Source organism: Suricata suricatta, chromosome 2, assembly GCF_006229205.1.
Source record: "Suricata suricatta isolate VVHF042 chromosome 2, meerkat_22Aug2017_6uvM2_HiC, whole genome shotgun sequence".
Lineage (NCBI taxonomy): Eukaryota > Metazoa > Chordata > Mammalia > Carnivora > Herpestidae > Suricata > Suricata suricatta.
Genome location: NC_043701.1, coordinates 60,647,105 through 60,669,438, shown reverse-complemented (window position 1 = coordinate 60,669,438; position 22,334 = coordinate 60,647,105). Strand labels below are relative to the sequence as shown.

General features: G+C 39.5%; 1 protein-coding gene across 3 annotated transcripts in view; it reads left to right on the top strand.

Moving 5' to 3' along the window:
* The window catches only part of BCAP29 (B cell receptor associated protein 29), a 48,323-nt gene that overhangs the window by 23,004 nt on the left and 2,985 nt on the right, over positions 1-22,334 (top strand). For all 3 annotated transcript variants that reach the window (XM_029927155.1, XM_029927136.1, XM_029927146.1), the window contains exon 7: positions 17,308-17,408. In XM_029927155.1, coding sequence (XP_029783015.1) covers positions 17,308-17,408 — 101 coding nt within the window. The remainder of the gene's footprint in view (positions 1-17,307; positions 17,409-22,334) is intronic.

Here is a 22,334-nt window from a genome sequence, read left to right as displayed (position 1 = left end):
CCTCAGAAATTTGAATGCAGCACTCCATTACTATCTTGATTCTGTGGTTTCTGTTGACATGGCCAGAGGCCTTACAGTCTTTTTATATATGGCCTGTTTCATTCTATTTTGCCTTCGGGAAACTTGTGGAATTTTTCTGTCCCCAGGTTGTAAAATTTCATTGTGAGAGAGATTTTAGGAGGCAAGCAGAACAAATAAGATTTGGGGAATGAGAGAAAGTAGAGATTTAAGATGACCCCTGGTTTCTAATTTGGTTGACTAGGTAGGTAATACTTTTAACCTCGGTCAAAACCAAAAGAGATGTGGGGTTCTTTCTTTTACTTAGAGGGAAAGCAGGTTTAAAATAAGTTTGGTTATAAATATGAGTTTGAAGGGCCACCAGGATATTCTAGTGAAAATGCCCAAAGAACAGTTGGAAATACAAATTGGAAGCTTGGAAGAAAGGTCCTCTCAAGCTCGAATCTAAGCCATCATACATATGGATAACTCTGATAGTTAAATCAAGGAGTTAATGGGAATGTCAGGGAAGACTGTATTGAGTGAGAAGGAAGAGGTCTGAACACAGAGTGCTGACACATCTAACTTTTAAGGATTAAGCTGAGAAAAATCATCAGAGGAATCATCAGAGGTTCTATCTGATAACAATTCACTTCTGGCCGTTTAATTCTCATTTAACTAGTAGTAAGTAAAGATTCCCCGCATTCCAGTCAGATACCTCTGCTTTCCAGTGTGTATTAGTAATATTAAGCTTACTGATGACCACGAAGGTATTATTAATACAAATGCTAAGTGTATTCTAAAATTTTTAAATATCTTTAAAAGATATTTTGAAATTGCAAGAAGGAACAAAGTGTATGAGAAGTGTATGGCTAATGTGAGTTGGAAAAAGTTAGGGTATGTGAGGAATCTGAAGCTTGGGAAGCAGAGGCTGTCGTTGAGCTATGCTCCCTCCTCTCTCCCAGGACCGCCTCCCAGATTTCTGCAGTTTCATCTTTTCCTCCAAATTTGAAAACTTCTCAATTTTTGACAAGTGATTGATGTTGAGGTCAATTTTATTTTCCCAACACTCCTGAAGGTTTGTATTTCATTTCAAGAAGTCGTCACATGATGTTCCTGGAACTCCCTTTGCCCTCCACAGTAGATTAATAGCACCTTCTTCTGCTTCATAGAATATCCTCACAACCTTCATGAACCAAATATTCCTCAACAGTTTTTATAGGGTCAGTTCCTGGGATTTGAGATTCTGCAGAAGGCCACATGTTCCTGAAGGTTACATAGTGAAGGGATTTAAGCAACATGGAGTTTTTGCTCAGTTTTCATCTATGAACTGTACTCGTACCTGACCCATACAAAGTACCATGCTGGATGCAGTGAGGGACACCAAGGCGAATACACTGTTATCCTAGTCTTCAAGGATACCTAGTGAGAAAGGTAGATAACTGATAACAAGACTGTGAGGCAAGGGATGATAACTGAACTGAGGGCATAACACGAAGGGCTGTTGTAGCACAGAGGAGAGACTGCTTCATTCTCACGGGCAGAGATGAGGCAAAATTTATGGGGGAGTATGTCATTTGAGCTTGGTCTCAGATGAGAGGGATTTCAGAAGCAGAGGTGGGCTTCTTACCCTAGCCTCAGGAATGCACACGATCCAAGGATGAAAGGCCACTGTGCCTGAGCAGATGGTTTATGGCCGGGCTCATGGCGGGAGACATGAGGCTGGCAAGGAATCAGAGACAAGGTATGGGGGCCATGAGTACCCTGCTTCCACATCCAACATTTGTTCTCAAGAAGGCACAGAGGCGGCAGCAGAGTTTTAGCAAGACAACGTAGAGCCAGAAACAGTCTTGTGCCAAATACTTTGTAGACAAAGATTTAGATAGAGAAGAAAGAATAAAATAACTCTCAAATGTGTGTCTTTACTAAAGAATTCTCTTGCACAGTTTGTTTAAAGATGCCGAAAGCATGTAATACTTAGAAATTCAGAGTTTAAAGTGACGCAGGCTTTGTTTGAGAGCAGCTTTTGTGTATTAGCCTCACTGGGACCATGGGGAAGGCACTTACGCTAAGCTGTAGTTCTTCATGGAGCCCCTACATGTAAATCACACAGCCCAGTACCTGGTCTGTGTTCAAATTTAGTGAATCACTAGGCTTTACCATTATTACTGTTGTCGTTATTTCTGTCAGAAGAGTTTCCAGGTTAAATAGGGAATGACTGAAACCAGAAAAGTTTATTCCTTAATTTTCAACCTAAAAATTTTGTCAACCCTAATTTAAAGCATTTTCCTTAAGTTAAGCAATAATTTTTCTGACACTTTTTTACTTTGCAAATCCAGGTAATATTGCCTTCTTTTATATATCATAATGAAAAGGCAGTCAAATTTAAGGTAAAATCTTTTACAGGCTTCTAAACTGAAAAAGAGTAAAAGACCTTTCAGAGCCTGGTCTGCAGTATAACATGCAATGTTAGATGATGTTAGATGTTTGAGCTATTTATTTGCTAATTAAATCTGCGGTTGGCTTATAAAACCAACATAAATTAATAGCACTGTTCTTTTCTGTGGGTATCTGGGAAAGATATTTGTTGTGCCCAGGGTGTTTTAGATGCCCAGTGTTTTCAAGAGATGAACACCAAGGAAATGGATTTCTTTTTGCTTTCGAAACTGGAGCAAGACATTTGCTTTAGAGATTGCCTGATGGGTGCATTTCCATGTGAGAATCCAGAGTCTCAGATCCACCTATCCAAAATTAAATTTGTCATCTTCTCCAAACTATCCCCTCTTTAAGTTCTTGGATCAAAGCAATAAGCTGGAAAATTAAAGGAGGAAAAAAACTTTATCTTCCTAAAATTAAATCTCCTTGCAGCACTCCTTGTCTGGATAAGATAGCCTTTGTCCTTTGTATAAGGAAAATCAATAGAGTTGAAACAGGAAACTTTTTAGGTTTCTTAAAATTTTCAGTATGATTTGGACCCTCCTCTCATGTTCTGATACTTTATTTTATAGTTCTTCTGAGTAAATTTATAGTTTAAGAAAAACTGATGAAACTTACAAGTGTTGTTTTAAGACAAGGGCCAGCAAACTATGGGCCAAATCCTGCCTGCTGCCTTGATATTACAAATTAAATTGTTCTGGAGCAAAGCCACACTTATTCATTCATATATTTCTATGACTGCAGAGTTGAGTAGACAGAGTATGCATAGCACAGAAAAAATAATTCACTGTCTGATCCTTTACAGAAATAGTTTGGCAACCCATACTTAAGGTCTTCAAATAAAGAAAGGTACTTTTTTAGTGTAAATGAGGTGAAAAACCGATGCAGAAAAATTGTTTCTGCTGTCAGTCAAATTACAAAATTTGGTGCGCATCTCAGTGCTTGTCAAATATTGATCAGATAATTTAAGAAAGTAAAGATACTTAGGTATAGTAAAACTAGTGCTCCGTTTACAGTCAAAGCAAATTGTTGATTGATCCTTCAACTCTCCTGTATGACGGGTTGACATTTCTTCTAGATTTCATGCATTGCTTCTGCTTACACATGAAATTGCTTTATAAAGCATACCCTTCCCATAGCAGTTAATATAGTCTCTACTTACACAGTGCCTTGCCTACAACGTACATCCTGATTTTTAAGTGAATGTCAGCATATTAATATTGTCTACAGTTATCCTTTGCTAACTAACAGATCCAAAATTGTTTTCTTAAACATATTACTTAGTAACCTAACTCAATTAATGGAGGAAGTCTTTATGCATGGACCAGTGTTCCTCTTGCCAACACCACATGCAGTGGGGCTGATTTTATTTATGAAATTAGAAAGCCTATTTATCAGTTCCCTGACCCAGAGGACCAGTAATCTTTATAAATATTAGCATGCCCAAGTCCATGTCTTTTCTAAAACCCAAAAATGCTTTTCCATGAACCCCACTCATATTCCCAGTAGTCCAGGTGTACGCACAGGCAATAGTAAATGCAAAATAATCATTCATTTCCCCTTCGTTCTTTGCAGGAGGAAAATAGATCTATATTTGGCTTTATTTATTTATGTTTACTGTGTGATATAATTAGTTGCGCAGCTTTGTTTCCATTCCAAACGTGTCTTAATTCTCTTCTTGCAGAGTGAGCAGTTTTTTAAAGCATGTGTCCATGTAATCTTTACGTCTTTAGTATACCTTCATCATATTGCCACCAGAGTAGTTTTTTGGCACCAGAGATCTAATTTTATGCCTTTGAACTATTTAAAACTCTTTCTTGGTTCTTACCACCTCTGCAGCTCTCCAGGATGGCACACTTAGTCTTCAGTGACCTGGCCCCCACCATCATCTCCAGCTTTGTCCCCCAGGCTTGTCCAATCTAAATTTTATAGTCCTACTTCATTAAATATCATAGTTGATAGATCTCACTGTAAGGAGAGATCTTTTCACCTTTGCCCACGACCACGGGTCTCCTTCCTTCTTCTTTCACTCCCCCGACAGCTACGCTCATCCTTCAGTTCCAATGTCACCATGTCTAAGGAGCTTCCCTGAAACGTTCTTCCAGCTGGATTGAGTGGCCACCTTGTGGGCTGCCATCTTGCTGCACAGTTGCTTACTTATCAGTGCACTCTGTAGAAATTATATGTTTACTTGTTTACCTTTCTTACTAGATTCTGGGTGCTGTGAAGCATAGGGCACTTCCGAATCCACTCTGTCTGCAGGTGTGTTGTGTGTTCCAAACACTGACTTAGGTGCCCTCTCTTCCCTCTTTATCCGGTTTAGAGTTCATGGCTTATCCTAATTATGTTCTTGCTGACGACTCATCTCCTTCATCTCCTTCCTCCCTCACTTCTCTATACTCTCTGGTCCCTCAAGGACCTAACCCTGGAAATAAGCTATTTGGCACCTGCACCCAAACATATCAGCATTGCTAAAGGGACCAACTTCTTGCTTTAAATAAATGGTCACTAAATTCTAAGGGGCCCTCGACCTACATGGCAGTCCTATTGCATTTCTATAAAATCTCCTTTTCACTCTCCCAAAACTATCAGATCTCATCTCACTTTGAAATTCTAAGTTTACCTCATTTCATTGGGCGCAAAGAATTAATCAGATAAAAGCTTCATCTTCTCACCCCCAAACTGCCATTCTCCTGCACCTAGGCTCCAGCTTTCTGCCTATCCTTGGGGTCCAGTACATTCAGTTTCCATCCCTCTTCTAGTGCAGTGGGTCCCAATCTCAAGGGTTTGTTTCTGCCGTTACTCCTGTAACAATTCATGTCATCGTACAAGCATCCTCTGGGATCTCCTGCCCCAAAACATAAAAACAGAAACCTCCCTTTGTCTTCTTCCAGCTACAGCTCCATTTCTCTTGCTCTACTCATAACCTATTTTCTTATTTTCCTTTTAACGTTTTTAAAAATTTTTTAATGTTTAGTTAGTTTTGAAGGAAACAGAGTGTGAGTAGGGGAGGGGCAGAGAGAGAGGAGACACAGAATCTGAAGCAGGCTCCAGACTCTGAGCTGTCAGCACTGAGCCCAACGCAGGACTCAAACTCACAAACCAGCCACCCAGGCGCCCCTCCTTTTAACTTTTTATTCAGGCATAATTTCAGATTCACAGGGAAGATGCAAGAATAGTGTCAACACATTCCCCTGTACCCTACACTCAGTGATGACACTACATTTGCCTCATCCTTTCCTCTCACTGTCTTCATAGCATTCTCTCACTTCTTGTTTGGATATTTTCCAGATGTCAATTTTCTAATTCCCTTATTCCTTCTACATTTATGAGATGCCACCTGTTATAATGAGGAGTCTTCTTTATCCCCTTGTTACTTGTTTAATACATTTGGTGGGTTAGGACACATTATGAGCATTATGCTTTTAGTTCAGATTGTCTCCGATTTGGACAGATTATCTCAAGTTGGGTCTCATGTCATTTCGTCATGTCCCCATGATGTAAGCACTTTCTTTCTGGTATAACAAGAAATATTCCAAGCTCACCTTATACTTTTTCTCCTCCAGCCCTTCAATCAACCATTTCTCTGATAAGCCTTGGTTCCTCTAAGTGGAGAATGGTATTTGGAAAATAAGATCGGTATCATGGATGTGCCCATTACTACAGGGGTGTCATTACTTAGAGGCTCTCTCCAGCAGACAGAACTGATAGAAGCTTAAATTCCACCTCTTTAGAAGGCTCTTCCTGACTGCCCAGTCTAATGTGACTGTACAAGCAGTCACTCTGCCATCCTTCTCTCTTAACTTCTGCCTGACACTGAGCACTTCGCCAGTCTCTGTATTGTGTGTCTCCCTCCCAGATTAGAAAATGGGTTTTGTGAGAACAGAGACCCTAGCTCTCTTTTCCTTGGTTCCTCAGCATTCAGAAAAATGCCTCATACCTACTGAGTTTTTGAACGAACGGATGCATAGATAACCCCCTTGTCTTGGGACAATTTCCTCTCTGTAGCAACTTCATCTTTTATGTCATGAACAACCGGAATCTCAATAGTTAGAGTCGAAAAGAAGTATCTTCTTCCTTCATCCTGTCCTTGAGGAAACAGGAGGGATTTGCCATCACTGTTAAGGAGCTTATTTCTCACCATCCATCTGTATCTATTGTACATATTGATCCTGATATATGATTGCATAGCAACTCTTCTTTTGAAGTCAAATTCTAAATATTCAGTGTTATTCACATTCTCCCTGCTCACTCACTGACTTTTTAAAATATCACTGCTTGGTACTTATCATTTGTTTTTTTAACACTTAGTATAATACATAATTGAAAAACATCAAAAGATTTCATACAAAAGAAAATTTTATTAAATTTTTCCTAGAACAAGGGAACTAGGCATATGGTATTTAATAAGCTTTTATTTATAGCCTAACGAATGATCTGTCTGATCCTGTATGCCTCGTGTTTTGTTTTGTTCCTATTGTAGTTTTTTCAAATACATTTTTTTAAAGTTTATTCATTTTTGAGAGGCAGGAAGCAGAGAGAGAAAGGGAGAGAGAGAGAGAGAGAATTGAGAGCAGGGATTTGCGCCATCAGCACAGAGCCCAATGCAGGACTCAACCCACAAACCATGAGATCGTGACCTGAACTGAAATCAAGAGTTGGACATTTAACCAATGGAACCACCCTGTTGCCCCCAAAATAAATTTTGATGTTAAAACAGTTTAGATTTGGAGCGCCTGGGTAGCTCAGTCAGTTGAGCACCCAACTCTTGGTTTTGGCTCACAGTTGGTGGGTTTGAAGCCCATGTCAGGCTCTGCACTGACAGTGTAGAACTTGCTCGGGATTTTCTCTCCCTCCCTCTCTTTCTCTGCCCCCCCCCCAAATAAGTAAGTAAACTTTTAAAAACAATAGTTTAGATTTACCAAAAAAAAAAAGAAAGAAAGAAAAAGAAGATAGTATAAATTCCCATATACCCCACACTCAGTTTCCCCTATTATTGATGTCATATGTTAATGTGGTACATTTATGTAATAAATGAACCAGTACTGATACATTGTTATGGACTAAATGTCCTGGTTTATTTAGATTTCCTTAGTTTTCACCTAATGTCTTTTTTCTGTCCCAGGATCTCACTCAGCATATCACATTACACTTGGTAGTCATGTCTCATTAAGCTGCTCTTGACTATAATAATTTCTCAGACTTGTCTTATTTTTGATGACCTTGACAGTTTGGGAAAGTCCTGGTCAGGTGTTTTGTAAAATGTTTCTCTGTTGGCATTTATCTGATGTTTTTCCTGTGATTAAACTAGATTTATGGGATTTGAGATAGAAGTCACAGAGATAAAGTGCCTTTTCATCACATTAAATCAAGGGTACGTACCAACATGATTTATCACTGTTGGTGTTGGCCTTGATCACCTGACTTTGGTGGTGTTTGTCAGGGTTCTCTACTGTAAAGTTACCCTTTTTTATTCCCTCTACATATAGTGTATTCTTTGGAAGGAAGTTACTATTCACAGCCTACGCTTAAGAAACGGTTACCTTCCCTGAGGGTGGAGTATCAACATATATTTGCAATTCTTCTGCACAGATTTGTCTGTTTACCTTTATTTATTAATTTATTCTTTTATTTATACCAGTATGGACTTAGAGGTATCGATTTTATACTTTAGAATGTAACTTAACACTTTTATTATTTATTTTTATTGCTGAAGTTCTAGCTCTCTGGCCATCGAGAGCTCTTTTATTTGGCTTCCATATCCCTTTGACATATCCCCATTATTGTGGATTTGTTTTGTTTTGGATTTGTTTTTCGAGTACTTCCTTGTTATCTGACACTACAGGATGCTCCAGGCTTATCTTGCAATATCCAGATAATTGTTTTTCTAATTGAACTGGATTCTGTAATGCTGTTTGGCTTTTGTTTTTAATTTTGAATTAGCATGAGATACTTGTAACATGATTATATCTTTATCAAAATGTTTTTAAGTGGTCTGTTTGCTTTGTGACTCTCCTGCTGTCTTGTGTTTTTTTAATTGAGGTATAGTGGACACACAATGTCACATTGGTTTCCTGTGTACAACATGGTGATTCGACAACTCCGTGCCTTATGCTGTGTGACAAGTGTAGCTACCGTCAGTCGGTTCATCGTACAGTACTGTTACAGTACCGGTGACTGTATTTCCTGTGCTGTGTCTTTCATCCCCATGACTTATTCATTCCACCATTGGAATGAATGTTTTGTTTCTTTATTGAAGATATAATTTTTTTAGTTGGAACCAAGATTCCTATCAGGTGAATAAAGTGGTACCTCATTGTTGACCAGACTTTTATCACAATCTCAGGAAATGAACCAGTTCCACACAAGCGAATTTTTCAGATGCTTAAAGCCTAGACTTCCTTCAAGGAACATATTTTAAGCACCTTCTGTGTGCTAAGCACTGTGCTAGGTGCTCAGAACAGAGAGATAAGACACAGTTCTGTTTCTTGAGTAGACCACATTCTAGGGGAAATACCTACACTTCAGCATGGTGGGTGCTATACTGAAGGTGAGCTCAAGATGACGTAGAAGCCAACAGTGGAGATTAAGGACAATTTCTTTTTTGTTTTTTTTTAAATGTTTACTTGTTTCTGAGAGAGAGAGTGTCATAAGCGGGGGAAGGGCAGAGAGAGAGAGGAACAAAGCATCCAAAGCCAGTTCCGTGCTGACAGCAGACAGCCCAATGCAGGACTCAAACTCATGAACCTCTAAATCCTGACCCTGAGCCACCAAAGTCCTATGCTTAACCAACTAAGGACAATTTCTTGACATCTTTTAAGGATAATAAATATTAGTTAGCCAGAGGAAATGGGAGCAAATGAGGGAGGCAAGGAGGTGAAGGGAGATGAGTAAGGATGTTTGAGCAAAATGAGCAGCATGTAACTAAAAGAGTGTGGCACTTTTGAAATACAATAAAATAAAACAAGATGTCAGCAGTGGTGAGAGGGGAACAGTATGCCTAGGATCCATCATGAAGGCCCTCATGTCTATGTGTTTACATTCTGGGGGCGCTGTTGGAGGGTTTTTAGGCAGAGGAGCAATCACTTTGACAGTCCTGTGGCCAGTGAATGAGAGTAGCCAGGAAACTAAGTGAGGAATCTAAACTAGAGATGAGGGGGCACCTGCGTGGCTCAGTCAATTAAGCATCCAACTCTTGGTTTCCCATGTCTCGCTCTGAGCTGACAGCTCAGAGTCGGCCTGAGGTTCTCTGTCTCTCCCTCTCTCTGTGCCTCCCCTGCTCACTTGCTATCTCTCAAAGAAATAAATATTAGAAAAAATAATAAACTAGAAATAATAAACTAGAAATATTAGAAAAAATAATAAACTAGAGATGAAGGCATTGGTAACAGAGATGGTATAGAGTGGATGGACTGATGAGCTGTAAAGAAAATAGAATCAAAAAACTTATCAACAGATGGATGTAATCTTAAAAGAGTGGGGACAACTGAAGTGATGAATAAAACAGACCTGACCTACATGTATCTGGCAATATAGACATATACAAAAGAAAAGTAACTATAATATAATTAAAACCACTGGGGTGCATGGGTTGGCACCCAGTTGGTTGAGCATCTAATTCTTGGTTTCAGCTCAGGTCATGATCTCGTGATTCGTGAGATCAAGCACTGTGTCGGCCTGTGTGCTGAGGGCGCAAAGCCTACTTGGGATTCTCTCTTTTCCCTCTTCCCCTCCTTCACACACTTGCTCACTCTCTCTCTCAAAATAAATAAATTTAGACACACACGCACACAATTTATGTTCCTTACTGAACCAAAGTTTGTGTGTCTACTTTCCTAATGTCTTGGAGGCATTACTGTAGATTATCAGTCCAGTCATTGATCACTGGTGAAAGAATAGTACATCTGAAAATTAAGTATTAAATAACTATAATACATATCGCTTTCGAGGTCTCAGAAATAGAACCAAATTAACTGAAAAGAAACCAACACTGAATGTGTGGAAATTTTTCAAATTAAAAATGGTTTCCTCTGGTGCACTCCTTGTCAGTACTGTACAACAGCCAACTTTAGCTGTCTTGTTAATGCCTCTAAAAATTCTTTTCCATTTCCTGACAGAGCTTAGCTAGCAGTTCTGTTATCTCAGGTAGAAATCATTGTGATACATCTACACAGTATATCAGCCCCACCAGATTCTCCTACTCTGCTTGCATGTCATATTACACAAATTTATTACACAAGCATTTTGGCTTACTACATGTCACTATAACATTAATTGGGGTTATTCTCTATATTAATAAATGATGCACGTGCCTCAGAAATTTCCTAGTGACTAGGACATAACCAGGTTTCTAACTGAATCTGGCTTGTCTCATGAACTATCTCCACCTTTCCATAAAGCCACCAACAAGTGATAGCAACTCATTTTTGCAGTTGAGAAAATTGAAATAGTGACTTAGATGTATCATCTCAAGCCTCCTTGTTTAATAATGTCTTTCCTATAAATGCCGCTTCCAAAATAAAGTGGTTTAAGATGAAATAAGAATATGCAAATGTCAGATAACAAGTTTATATAATCCCTTAGTCATGAAGGCAGTTCCAGAAGGATGGAGAAGATATCCAAAACAGAATATTGTAATTTTTATAAAATAAGAGAGCTGGAAAGGACTGGGAAACAGTTCAAAAAGATTCTAGACAATAACAGCTTCTCTTAATTGGAGTGAATTAAATAAGACAGTTTATTAAAATTAATAAGACAGGTTACTAGTATCTACTGAAATATAAAACAAAATAGGAAACACAGTTCATACCTTGGCTTGATAAGTGCCAGAAAAACACATTTTGCCTGCATTTGTTTTGTCATATCGTTATACCTGTAGTAATTGGGAGAAACTTCTAGATGGGCTGCAATGTGCTTTTCTAGCTTCTTGTACAAATGTGTAGGACCACCTGACTCTGTCTCCTAAGAATTCATGAGAACTAAAAAAAATGAAATTAAAAAACAATTTATGAGAAAAGTGGTATCTTTAAGGAATTAATGAGTTGATGTCTAAGATTTATTGAAATTTTTGAGTAATTCATGTAAGAAATTTAAATACAAATCATTTTTAACATTAAGACTAACTCATATTCAATACAAGCTCCTGACCAACATTTTTTGTCTTTAAGAATAATTGACATACAATATGGCATTAGTTTCAGATGTACACTATAGTGAACTGATATTTATATGCATTATTAGATAGTCACCACAGTAAGTCTAGTTACCATCTACCACCATACAAATTGTTACAGTATTATTGACTATGTTCCCTATGCTGTACATTAATCCCCGTGTCTTCTTTATTTTATAACTGGAAGATTGTACCTCTTAATTCCCTTCAACTATTTTGTCCTTCTCCCCCACATCCCCATCCTTCTGGCAACCGCCAGTTCTCTGTATCTGTTTCTGTTTTGTTTGTTCATTTGCTTTTTAGATTCCACCTGTAAATGAAATTATATGGTAATTTTCTTTTTATGTCTAACTTATTTTACTTAGCATAATACCCTCTAGATCCATCTATGTTATTTATCATACATGGCTACATTTTGCTTTTATGGCTGTGTAATGTTCCAGTGTGTGTGTGTGTGTGTGTGTGTGTGTACATACACACCACATTTTCTTCATCCTTTTGTCTATTGACGGACATTAGGTTGCTTCCAAATTTGGGCTATTAGAAATAGTGCTGCCATGAACATAGGGGTGCATAGTCTTTACAAAATAGTGTTTTCATTTTCTTTGGGTAAATACCTAAAAGTGAAATTACTGGATTATATGGTAGTTCTATGTATAGTTTTTTCTTGGAGGCTTTAATGTTTTCTATATATAGTATCATATCATCTGCAAATAGTGGCAGTTGTACTTTTTCATTTTCCAATTTGAATGCCATTTCTTGGGTCACCTATGTGGCTCAGTTGTTTGAGTGTCTGACTCTTGATTTCACTTCAGATCATGATCCCAGGGTGGTGGGATTGAGCCCTGTATCAGGCTCCACACTGAGCATGGAACCTGCTAAGATTCTCTCTCCCTCTCTGCCCCTCTCCCTCACCTGTTTTTCTATATCATCAAATCTTCTGTTTATCCCCTCTAGTGTATTTTTTAATTTCCATTGTTGTATTCTTTAGCTTTGATTGGTACTTTCTTACATTTTCTCTTTGTTGAAGATCTCACTGTGTGTTCATTTAGTCTTCTTCCAAATTTGATAAGCATCTTTGTGGCCATTATTTTGAACTCTTTATCACTTTTATTGTTCACTTTTTTTTTTACTGCTCATTTAGTTCTTCTTCTGAAGTTTGCCTTGTTCTATTATTTGGAACACATTTCTCTGTCTTCTCATTTGACCTAACTCTGTGTTTGTTTTTAGGTCTTAGGTAGTTAAGCTATAGTTTCCAGTCATTTTTCTTTCTTTTTCTTTTTTAAGGTTTTATTTAAATTCTAGTCAGCATACAGTGAAACATTAGTTTCTGGTGTAGAATCCAGTGATTGAACACTTACAACACCAGTGCCCATCACAACACACATTTCCCAGTCTTAAATTTTTTTTAATGTTTTTATTTTTATGATTGAGACAGAAACAGAGCATGAGTGGGGGAGGGGCAGAGAAAGAGGGAGACACAGAATCTGAAGCAGGCCCCAGGCTCTGACCTGTCAGCACAGAGCCCAATGCAAGGCTCGAACCCACAAACTATGAGATCATGACCTGAGCCAAAGTCGGACACCCAACTGACGGAGCCACCCAGGCTCCCCACACACATTTCCCAGTCTTAAAAGAGTAGCCTTATGTAGAAAATGTCCTACATAAGCCAAGAAGCCAAGAAGTACAATCTCTCTTGGTCACCAGAACCAGGTCCCCTCTGTGGGCTGCATGTACCCTCCTGATATGACAGATGGTTGTAAGTGGGTCTGGCTCCCAGTCCAGCTGGCTGTATACCTGGCCTTGACTACTATGAATGTGCTAGTGAGCAGAACTGACCAAGACACCAACAGTAGGCACCCTCTGGCGTTAGCAGTCTACAGAGATGATTCCAAAATGGCATCTGCTGGAGCCAGAGTCAGTACAGCAGAACAAGACAGCAAAAATGGCTGCCACCAGAGTGTCTTAAGTCCCCAAGGAGACACTCAGCTGCCTTCTGTCTCTTCAGTCGGCACTCCAAGATCACCTTTGGGTCCCGTTCACCTTTGATCTGGTGTTTTTATGTTTATTTCTGGGTCAGGTAAGTCTACATTTGAACTCTAAGAGTGGGGTTTTTTTCCTACAATTCTAGTTTTCCTATACATATTCCTTATTGCTTTTCAAAGCCAGGTGTTTTACAGACTCATCTCTTCTGTGCAGGATCTAAAGGTTTGGGTACCTGATGTGGAACTCAAATCTCTTGCTCCTCAGGGAAAAGTTCATTACTTTTGTGATCCTCTGTATCATAGAATGCCATTCCTAGAATGTGGTTTTTGGGGCACCTGGGTGGCTGAGTCTGTTGAGCATCCCATTTCGGCTCAGATCACCATATCACAGTTGGTGCGTTTGAACCCCACATTGGGCTTTCTGCTGTCAGTCTCAAAGCTGTCAGTGCAGAGTCCATTTCAGATCCTCTGGCCCCCTCTCTCTGCCCCTCCCTGCTCACATGCACTTTCCCTCCCTTTCTTTCTCTCTCAAAAATAAATAAAATGTTAAAAAATATATATATTAAAAAAAAGAATATGGTTCTTTCCTTAGCGAGACTGTATCTCTCCTTCTTCTGCCCTTTTCAGTATTGTCCCTTGTTGTGGAGGCTCTGTTCATGCAGTTTCTGGGCCCCCTTCAGAGGGGATTATTCCACATGTGGTTATAGATTGTTTTCCATGGGAAAAGGTAAGCTCAGGATCTTCCTTTCCTACCATCTTGGACCCTCTTGGGTGGTCTTGGACCATCATTGTAGGCTAGTAAGACATTATTATGTTATCGAACACTTTGCTTTTTATATACCAAAAATCCAGGCTTTTAACCATTTATGGTAAGATCTTAAAAATGTTTCATTTTTTCAAATAGGTTCTAGGAAATGCCTTATAGAACTCAAACTGAAAACTAATATGTGAACCTTCATATTGTGATTGTGGTTCCAGTGAAATCTAACCACTATCAAAGATCTCCCTTCCATACCTAAGCTATAAAAATGACATGTGGGAAATTATAATGTAGAGCTATCCTGTATGGCTACCCACTAAATACACATGGCTATTTAAATAAAAATTTAGGGGCACCTGGGTGGCTCAGTCAGTTAAGCCTCCAACTTTGGCTTAGGTCAGATCTCACATTCATGGGTTCGAGCCCCACGTCAGGCTCTGTGCTGACAGCTAGCTCAGAGCCTGGAGCCTGCTTCCGGTTCTGTGTCTCCTTCTCTCTCTGCCCCTCCCCCTCTTATGCTCTGTCTCTCTCTGTATCAAAAATCAATAAAACATTAAAAAAATTTAATCAAAATTTAATTAAAATTAAGTATATTTTAAGATTCAATTCTTCAGTTGCACTAGCCACATTTCAAGTGCTTAATCACCACATATAGCTAGTGGCTGCCATATTAGCACAGATGTTCTACATCTGTATTGTCCACTAAATGTTCCATAACACAAGAAGCTTAATTTGACAACATTGTCTTAGAAAGTGCCAATACAAAAGCCACTTTAGTTGAAAGTGACTTATATATGAAAATGCCCATGTGATGGCTTTTCAAGAGGAAAAGGAAATAGATTGTTTATAAATAGGACCTATAATTTCATTCCATTGTGCCAAAAAAGTGACTCTTATATTTATAAATCCCACTTTCTTTTACTTAAATTTCTACCCTAAAAGATTTACAAGTTCAGAACTTCTAAAGACTGATTATGCAAAATTATATGTAGAGTTAGTTCAGGATTTCCAGAATTTACCCATCCCATCTTGTGCTGGTCTTCCTTTCTACACATTTACTCATTATCTTCTCTACAGTGTGCTAAATTAACATGTGTGTGTGTATTTTTTTTTAACTTCTATCTGATCTGCTGTCATAGACTATAGCTCCTTGGTAGACAGAGGCTAATATAGATCCATTTTTGTGTGTGGCCTTGAGGTAAAGCCTTTAAGTGTCACACACCCCTGTGTTTTTCAATTTTATATAAGAAAGTGATTGTCTTTGTTTTTAAGGAAAAATGGGCTGCTCATCCCTTGGTAAGAATAATAAAATATTGCACCCCTTCAGTTTTTTCAAAAGCAGATCTTTCTAATAAATTCTGTACTATAATGCTTGAGTCTAGGATGAATCAGGGAATGGTTAGGATAAGGCTGGAATATCTTATGCCAGAAAATAGGGTACTCAAAATATGATAGGGACATAGAGGACATAAGAGCCTGCTTGACAGCCTTCCCACTAGCCATATCTGGGAGAAATTAAGTGCAGTAATGAATTATAAACTGTTGAAAACATAGAACCTATGTGTTCCTACTTGGATGGATGGATGGATGGACAGACGGACAATGGAAGGCCCTTCTTTAGAGGAGAATGCTGACTCGTAAATGTGGGTGGATTGGTGAAGTTGGAAAATCACCAGTGTGCTACCATCACAATAAAGACTGGTTTATTGGTTTAAGCAAGAATTTTCAGTGGATGCTAACTCTGAGGGGATAGTTTTCACAAGGAGCAAGATTCTTACATAGTCTTGTCTTCCCACACACTGTGTCTTAGTTTACAAGGAAGAAACTGAGTATAAAATGGAAAAACCTGTGAGACAGATGGGTCTGTGGATGTGATACCTTGAGAGATAGCATCATTTATGTCATATTTGTTTATAAGGTAGATGCATAACCTGAATTTAATCATGAGGAAACATGAGACAAAACCAAAATGAGAAACATTCTATTTAAGAAAAAAGTGGCCGTGGTCTCTCAGTCAGTCAAGCGTCTGACTTTGGCTCAGGTCATGATCTCATGGCTTGTGAGTTCAACCCCTGCATCAGGGTCTCTACTGTCAACACATAGCCCAACTCAGATTCTCTGTCCCCCCTCTCTCTTAGTCCCTCCCTAGCTTGCTCTCACTCTCAAAAAAAAAAAAAAAAAAGTGACCTGTATTTAAAATCTTAGTGTTACGAAAGGGGAGAGGAATGCAGGGGGAAGGCTGAGGAACATTCCAGATTAAAGGAACCAAAGAAACATGACAACATAATACTAATCATTGATCTAGGGTTGGATCTAGATTCAAAAAAAATGATAAAAAACCCATAATTGGGACAGTAGCCAAGATTGGAATATGAATGGTAGATTAAATAAAAAGTACTGATGTTACATTTTCTACATTTGCTAACTGCTCCGATTTTGTTAGAGCATACCTCTGTTCTTAAGAAATACACAATGAAGTATTTTTGAAATTTCTTTTTCTTAATTTTTTTTTAATGTTTGTTTATTTTTGAAGGAGAGACAGAGCATGAGCAGGGGAGGAGCAATGAGAGAGGGAGACACAGAATCTGAAGCAGGCTCCAGGCTCTGAGCTGTCAGCACAGAGCCCGATGCGGGGCTCAAACTCACAAACTGTGAGATCATGACCTGAGCCAAAGTCAGACACTTAACCTACTGAGCCATCCAGGTGCCCCAAGAAATGCACAATGAAGTATTAAGGAGTAAAGGGGCATGATGTCTGTAACTTATTCTCAAAAGAGTCAAGAAGACAATTGTGCACATTTGGAAAGAGAATACATTAACACACGTGCTACATCTTAACAGTTGGTGAATTTGAGTAAGAGCTACAACGGAGTTTTCTACTTAAGTCTTGTAACTTTTCTGTAAATTTAAAATTATTTCAAAATAAAAAATGTTTAATTTGGTTCCATGTTTTCTAGCCCTTTCTAAGGCACAGAAGGATGTGATGACAATGAAAATACAATCAGAGCAACTTTCCAAAGAATACGATCGACTTCTGAAAGAACACACAGAACTTCAGGTGGGTGACATCTACTTTGTAGACCTAAGTGTTTTGAAAATGTAATCACTAAGTCCACTATTTGGGTCAACTGCCCTTCTCAAATCAAGAAGATATACTCAATCCTGGCTCTTTAAATTTTTCTTAAATGTTTGTTTATTTTTGAGAGATGGAGAGAGACAGAGCATGAGTGGGGGAGGGGCAGAGCAAGGGAGACACAGAATCTGAAGCAGGCTCCAGGCTCTGAGCTGTCAGCACAGAGATGATGCAGGGCTTGAAACCATGAACCATGAGATCATGACCTGGGTGAGCCAAAGTCGGACCCTCAACCGACTGAGCCACCTGGGTGTCCCAGCCTGGCTTTTTAAAAATGATGAAGGAAACCAGATTTTTCTGGAGGGGATGAAGATGAAGACATGCATGAAAATACAGGACAGTTGTCACATAGAGAATTACTGACATGCTAATTTACTGCATTCTAGTTTTAGTAGGATTTTAAGCAAAAGAAATGAGCCACAAAAATGGCAGCGCTGAAAAACAAACTGGTTCTGTAAACATTTCGTTTTGTTGTTGGCAATGTTTGCTCTAATCATGCCAAAACAAGGTCAAAAATTGAAGTCTCATCTTCACTGCTACTCACTCCTCCTATCCCAGTGTTTTGTTTTTTAAACGTCTGAGGTCAAAACCTATGGCACTGAAATCCATGATTTACCTCCATCATGGACTTAAAAGAGAAATGGAAAAAACCTTTTTGTTGTTAAAGTCACAGAGTCCAGGGCAGTAGTTCTCTTTCTCTTCCCCTCTGGTCCGGCAACAGTCCGTGCCCTGCACTCATCCAGTTTCAGCTTTACCGTCCCTTCCCTCTTGGTTTGCCAGGCCCCACTCTGAACTGATTCCCAGCCACTCTCTGACCACACATCAGAGAATTCGGCGGAGATGCCATTCCTGAGGCAGCCCTGGTCCTTCCTATCCCTCCTGAGATGGAGGGCCTGTGCTTCTCTGCTGTCAGGTTGGGCTTGTCCTAAAAATTTGGCAGATTTTTGTACCGATCAGTCTTTTTTTTTCTTGAGTTTATTTCTTTTGAGAGAGAGAGAGAGCACAAGCACTGAAGGGGCAGAGAGAGAAGGAGAGACAGAATCCCAAGCAGGCTTTGGACCCTCAGCGCAGAGCCCAATATGGGGGCTCAAACTCACCAACCGTAAGATCCTGACCTGAGCTGAGGTCAAGAGTCAGGCACTTAACCACTTGCACCACCCAGGTGCCCCTCAGTCAGGGCTTTTTTAGCAATTACATCTGTGCAGTTACTTCACCGTAGAAGAAAACCTGGTCCCAGGACTCACTGCACTACATCTTCACAGGTATTGTATCTCCAGGGTCCAGTACTCCACCTGGCAAAAAGCAAACAGGTACTATACCCATAGGCCTTAGAGTCAGACAGACCTGGGATGACTCTAACTCTCCTACTGTAAGATCCCAAGCAGGTTAGGTGACCCCTCTGCGGCTTACTTTTCTTCACCTATAAAATCAGAATAATAATAACACCTGTCCCACTGGGTTGTGGCTAGAATTAAATAGAATGTGTGGGGAACGTAGCACTGTGCCCAGCTGATAGGAACCACTCAAGAAATAATACCTATTTTAATTATCATCAGTATACATTCCTCTGTAGATGTTTTGCTCAAAGGATGGCTTATTCTCAACCAGCCACTTTGGCCTTGATTTAGAGACAACCAAGAAGAAATCCAGAGCACATTTATGATCTGGTATCCCTAGTTGAGTTGCATGTTTGATTAAACTAACTTTTGACAGTAGAGCCATCCAGAGAAGGGTAGATACCCTATGTGCTTCAAACCCAGCATACAGAGAGCCCAGTTCACGTGGCCTGGAGTGGACGGTTAGATTCTCAGCAAGACCATCTTTTCCCCATCTCTAAAACACAGATCCTGAAATTGCTGACCTCACCATGGCAAAATGAATATTTCTGCAGGGCATCCTTCAACATCTGCCATGGAAAATGAAAGAACATTTCAGAAGCCTTTTATTTAGAAATAGAACTTTTTTCTCCCTTCCCATTTGTGAGGTCAAAAGGATATATATCCCCACCAGTGGACTTTACCAGAATGTCAGCAATGTTTAGATCCCTGAATGGAGAAAAGAGAAGCAGGAATATTTCCTCATTTTGTTACGCCCAGTGGCAGTTGCTGAATGTCCCCACCGTGCTAACAGCTCCTGACTCTCTTAATCCCTGAAGAGTATATGTGACAACCCATTTTCTTTCCCCTCCCCAAATTCCTTCTTGGAGCTGATGCATTCCTGTTAACAGATGTTACATAGTTTCTCTGAGTAATTCCCTCCCAAGAAGTATTTCTTATACTTATTTCTTTGAAAAATGATCTATTTCAGATTTGCCAGGTGCCATGCTGAGAGTTGGGCATGTAAGGTCTTGATCCAATTTCTTCTTTTATTTTTGAAATATTTAATGAATGACATTTATGTCATTAGTTAATGGCTTCATATGTTATTCTGTTTACTTTTATCACAGCCCACTTAATTAAAATATTTAATACCCTATTTTGAGGGTGAGAGAAACAAGTCCCAGACATGTTATATAATGCACCTAAAGTCACTGAACTAGAAATTGATAGGATTCAAAGTTGAGTTCAAAATAAGGAAATCTTAGGATGTCTGGGTGGCTGTCATTTCAGCGTCCGACTCTTGGTTTTGACTCTGGTCATGACCTCGTGGTTCATGAGATGGAGCCCCATGTCGGACTCTGTGCTGACAGCATGGAGCCTGCTTGGGATTCTGTCTCCCTCCCCCACACCCTCTCTGCCCCTTGCTTGCACGCACTCACTCTCTCTTTCTCTCTCTCTCTCTCTCTCTCTCTCTCTCTCTCTCTCTCTTTCTCAATCTCAAAATAAATAAACTTTAAAAACTAAAATCGAAAATGCAGAAACTTTCCTCTAGCTGCCTCATCATTAGGAACTCTGCTGTTCTGCCTGTGCTGGTCACTGGACTGTGCTCTTGGATCCGTTGTCTTCCCACTTCTGCTCTACTCAGTCTCACAGAGCCACACTTCCCAGGCTGTCTTCTGGGCAGGTTCGGTGATGGGAGGCCCCAGCAGGGCACTGAAGGCAGGAGCAGCAAAGCCCGGGACCCCCCCTCCACCCCCACCCCCACCCCCACTCTGTTTCAGTGGCATCTGCAGCGGCAGCCCCGTATCTTCCCATGGTCCCAGTACCTACCGGGCTGCTTCCACATGGTGGCCCTCGCTCCTGAGAACTGAGTCTCCTCCCTTGTCCCTCCAGCCCAAAGAATGGTGGTGGTTTTGTGTTAAGCCCTGAGGTGCCCTACCACACTTTTCCAATGCATCTACTCTTTCATCACCAATTTCCCATAATAAATACCTGTTTGAATTATAAAAAAGAAAAAAAGAGAAAAAAAAAGAACCCTCTCAGCTCCATACTTTGCCAGTCCTGCAAACCTCAGGTGGATGACTTGACGTCCATGCACTTGGCTTCTTCATTTCTTAACTAAGGATTATGATACTTTATGAGCATTAAACCATATCCTGTATAAGGCACTTTAAATATTTTTAAACAAGAAAAGCTCTGTATCCCCACAAGACACTAGTGATGTCCTGATTCCTGGTTCCTGATTGGACTCATTTTGTTCCCAGTCACCCTCCATTGTTTGGTATGAGAACTTGTAGAATATTTTGAGATTTAAGTGTCATTAGATAAGTCCCATTTTCTTTAAAGTGACTCTTACACTTTGATATTCACCTTCTGAATGCAACTTGAGAAGCAAAATGATGGCTGTAGGCCATCTGTAGTAAAAAGCTGTATCCAGTTGTCTTTTATGAGTTATACTTCTCTTGACAAACCAACCGTAATAACTGAATTATATCTTAAAGTTCTTGGGGAATTTAGCTGTCTCAATATTACATAGTTGATTTACTTTAAATAAAATAATCACAAAATGACTTAAACTATTAAGGAAATAAAGGTGGAACAGAGGAAAGTTTGTTTCCTGCTATAAACAGATTCTACTTTGTATTTTTTAAATCCATTTGAATTTCCCCATCTGGTCTCCTCCCTGTTACAAATACTAAATAAATATTAGAAAACAATCTCTTCAAGATAGAGTCTTTGCCTTTCCTTGTTTGCCCTGGCTCTCTTCTAGGAAAGAAAAAGCAAAACTAACTAAGGATTGTGGGCAGCACAAACCCATCAGGAACTGGCAGTTTTCAACTTTCATTTTGGAAAGTCACCCTCACTTGAGGAACTTGTCCAGAATAACAACTCCATTAAAGCTGTGACTTTTATTTTCATCTTCATGTCCACTTTTATTTTGGATACATACAGGATTACTTCCTGTTTTTTAAATTGAAGTATAATTAACATACAGGGTTATATTAGTCTAGACATATATAATGATTCAATCTGCACAGTTTTCAGTGCTCATCACAAGTGTACTCTTTTCTTTTCGCTTAATGTTTATTTTATTTTTTATAGTTTATTGTCAAGTTGGTTTCCATATAACACCCAGTGCTCATCCCAACAAGTACCCTCCTCCATCCCTATTACCCATTTTCCCCTCTCCCCTACCCCATCTGCCCTCAGTTTGTTCTCAGTATTTAAGAGTCTCTTGTGGTTTGCCATCCTCCCTCTCCTTAACTATTTTTTCCCCGTCCCCTCCCCTATAGTCCGCTGTTAAGTTTCTCCTGTTCCACATATAAGTGAAAACATATGATATCTGTCCTTCTCTGCCTGACTTATTTCACCTATCATGACACCCTCGAGTTCCATCCACTTTGCTACAAATGGCCATATTTCATTCTTTCTCATTGCCATGTAATACTCCATTGTGTATATATACCACATCTTCTTGATCCACTCAACAGGTGATGGACATTTAGGCTCCTTCCATGTTTTGGCTATTGTT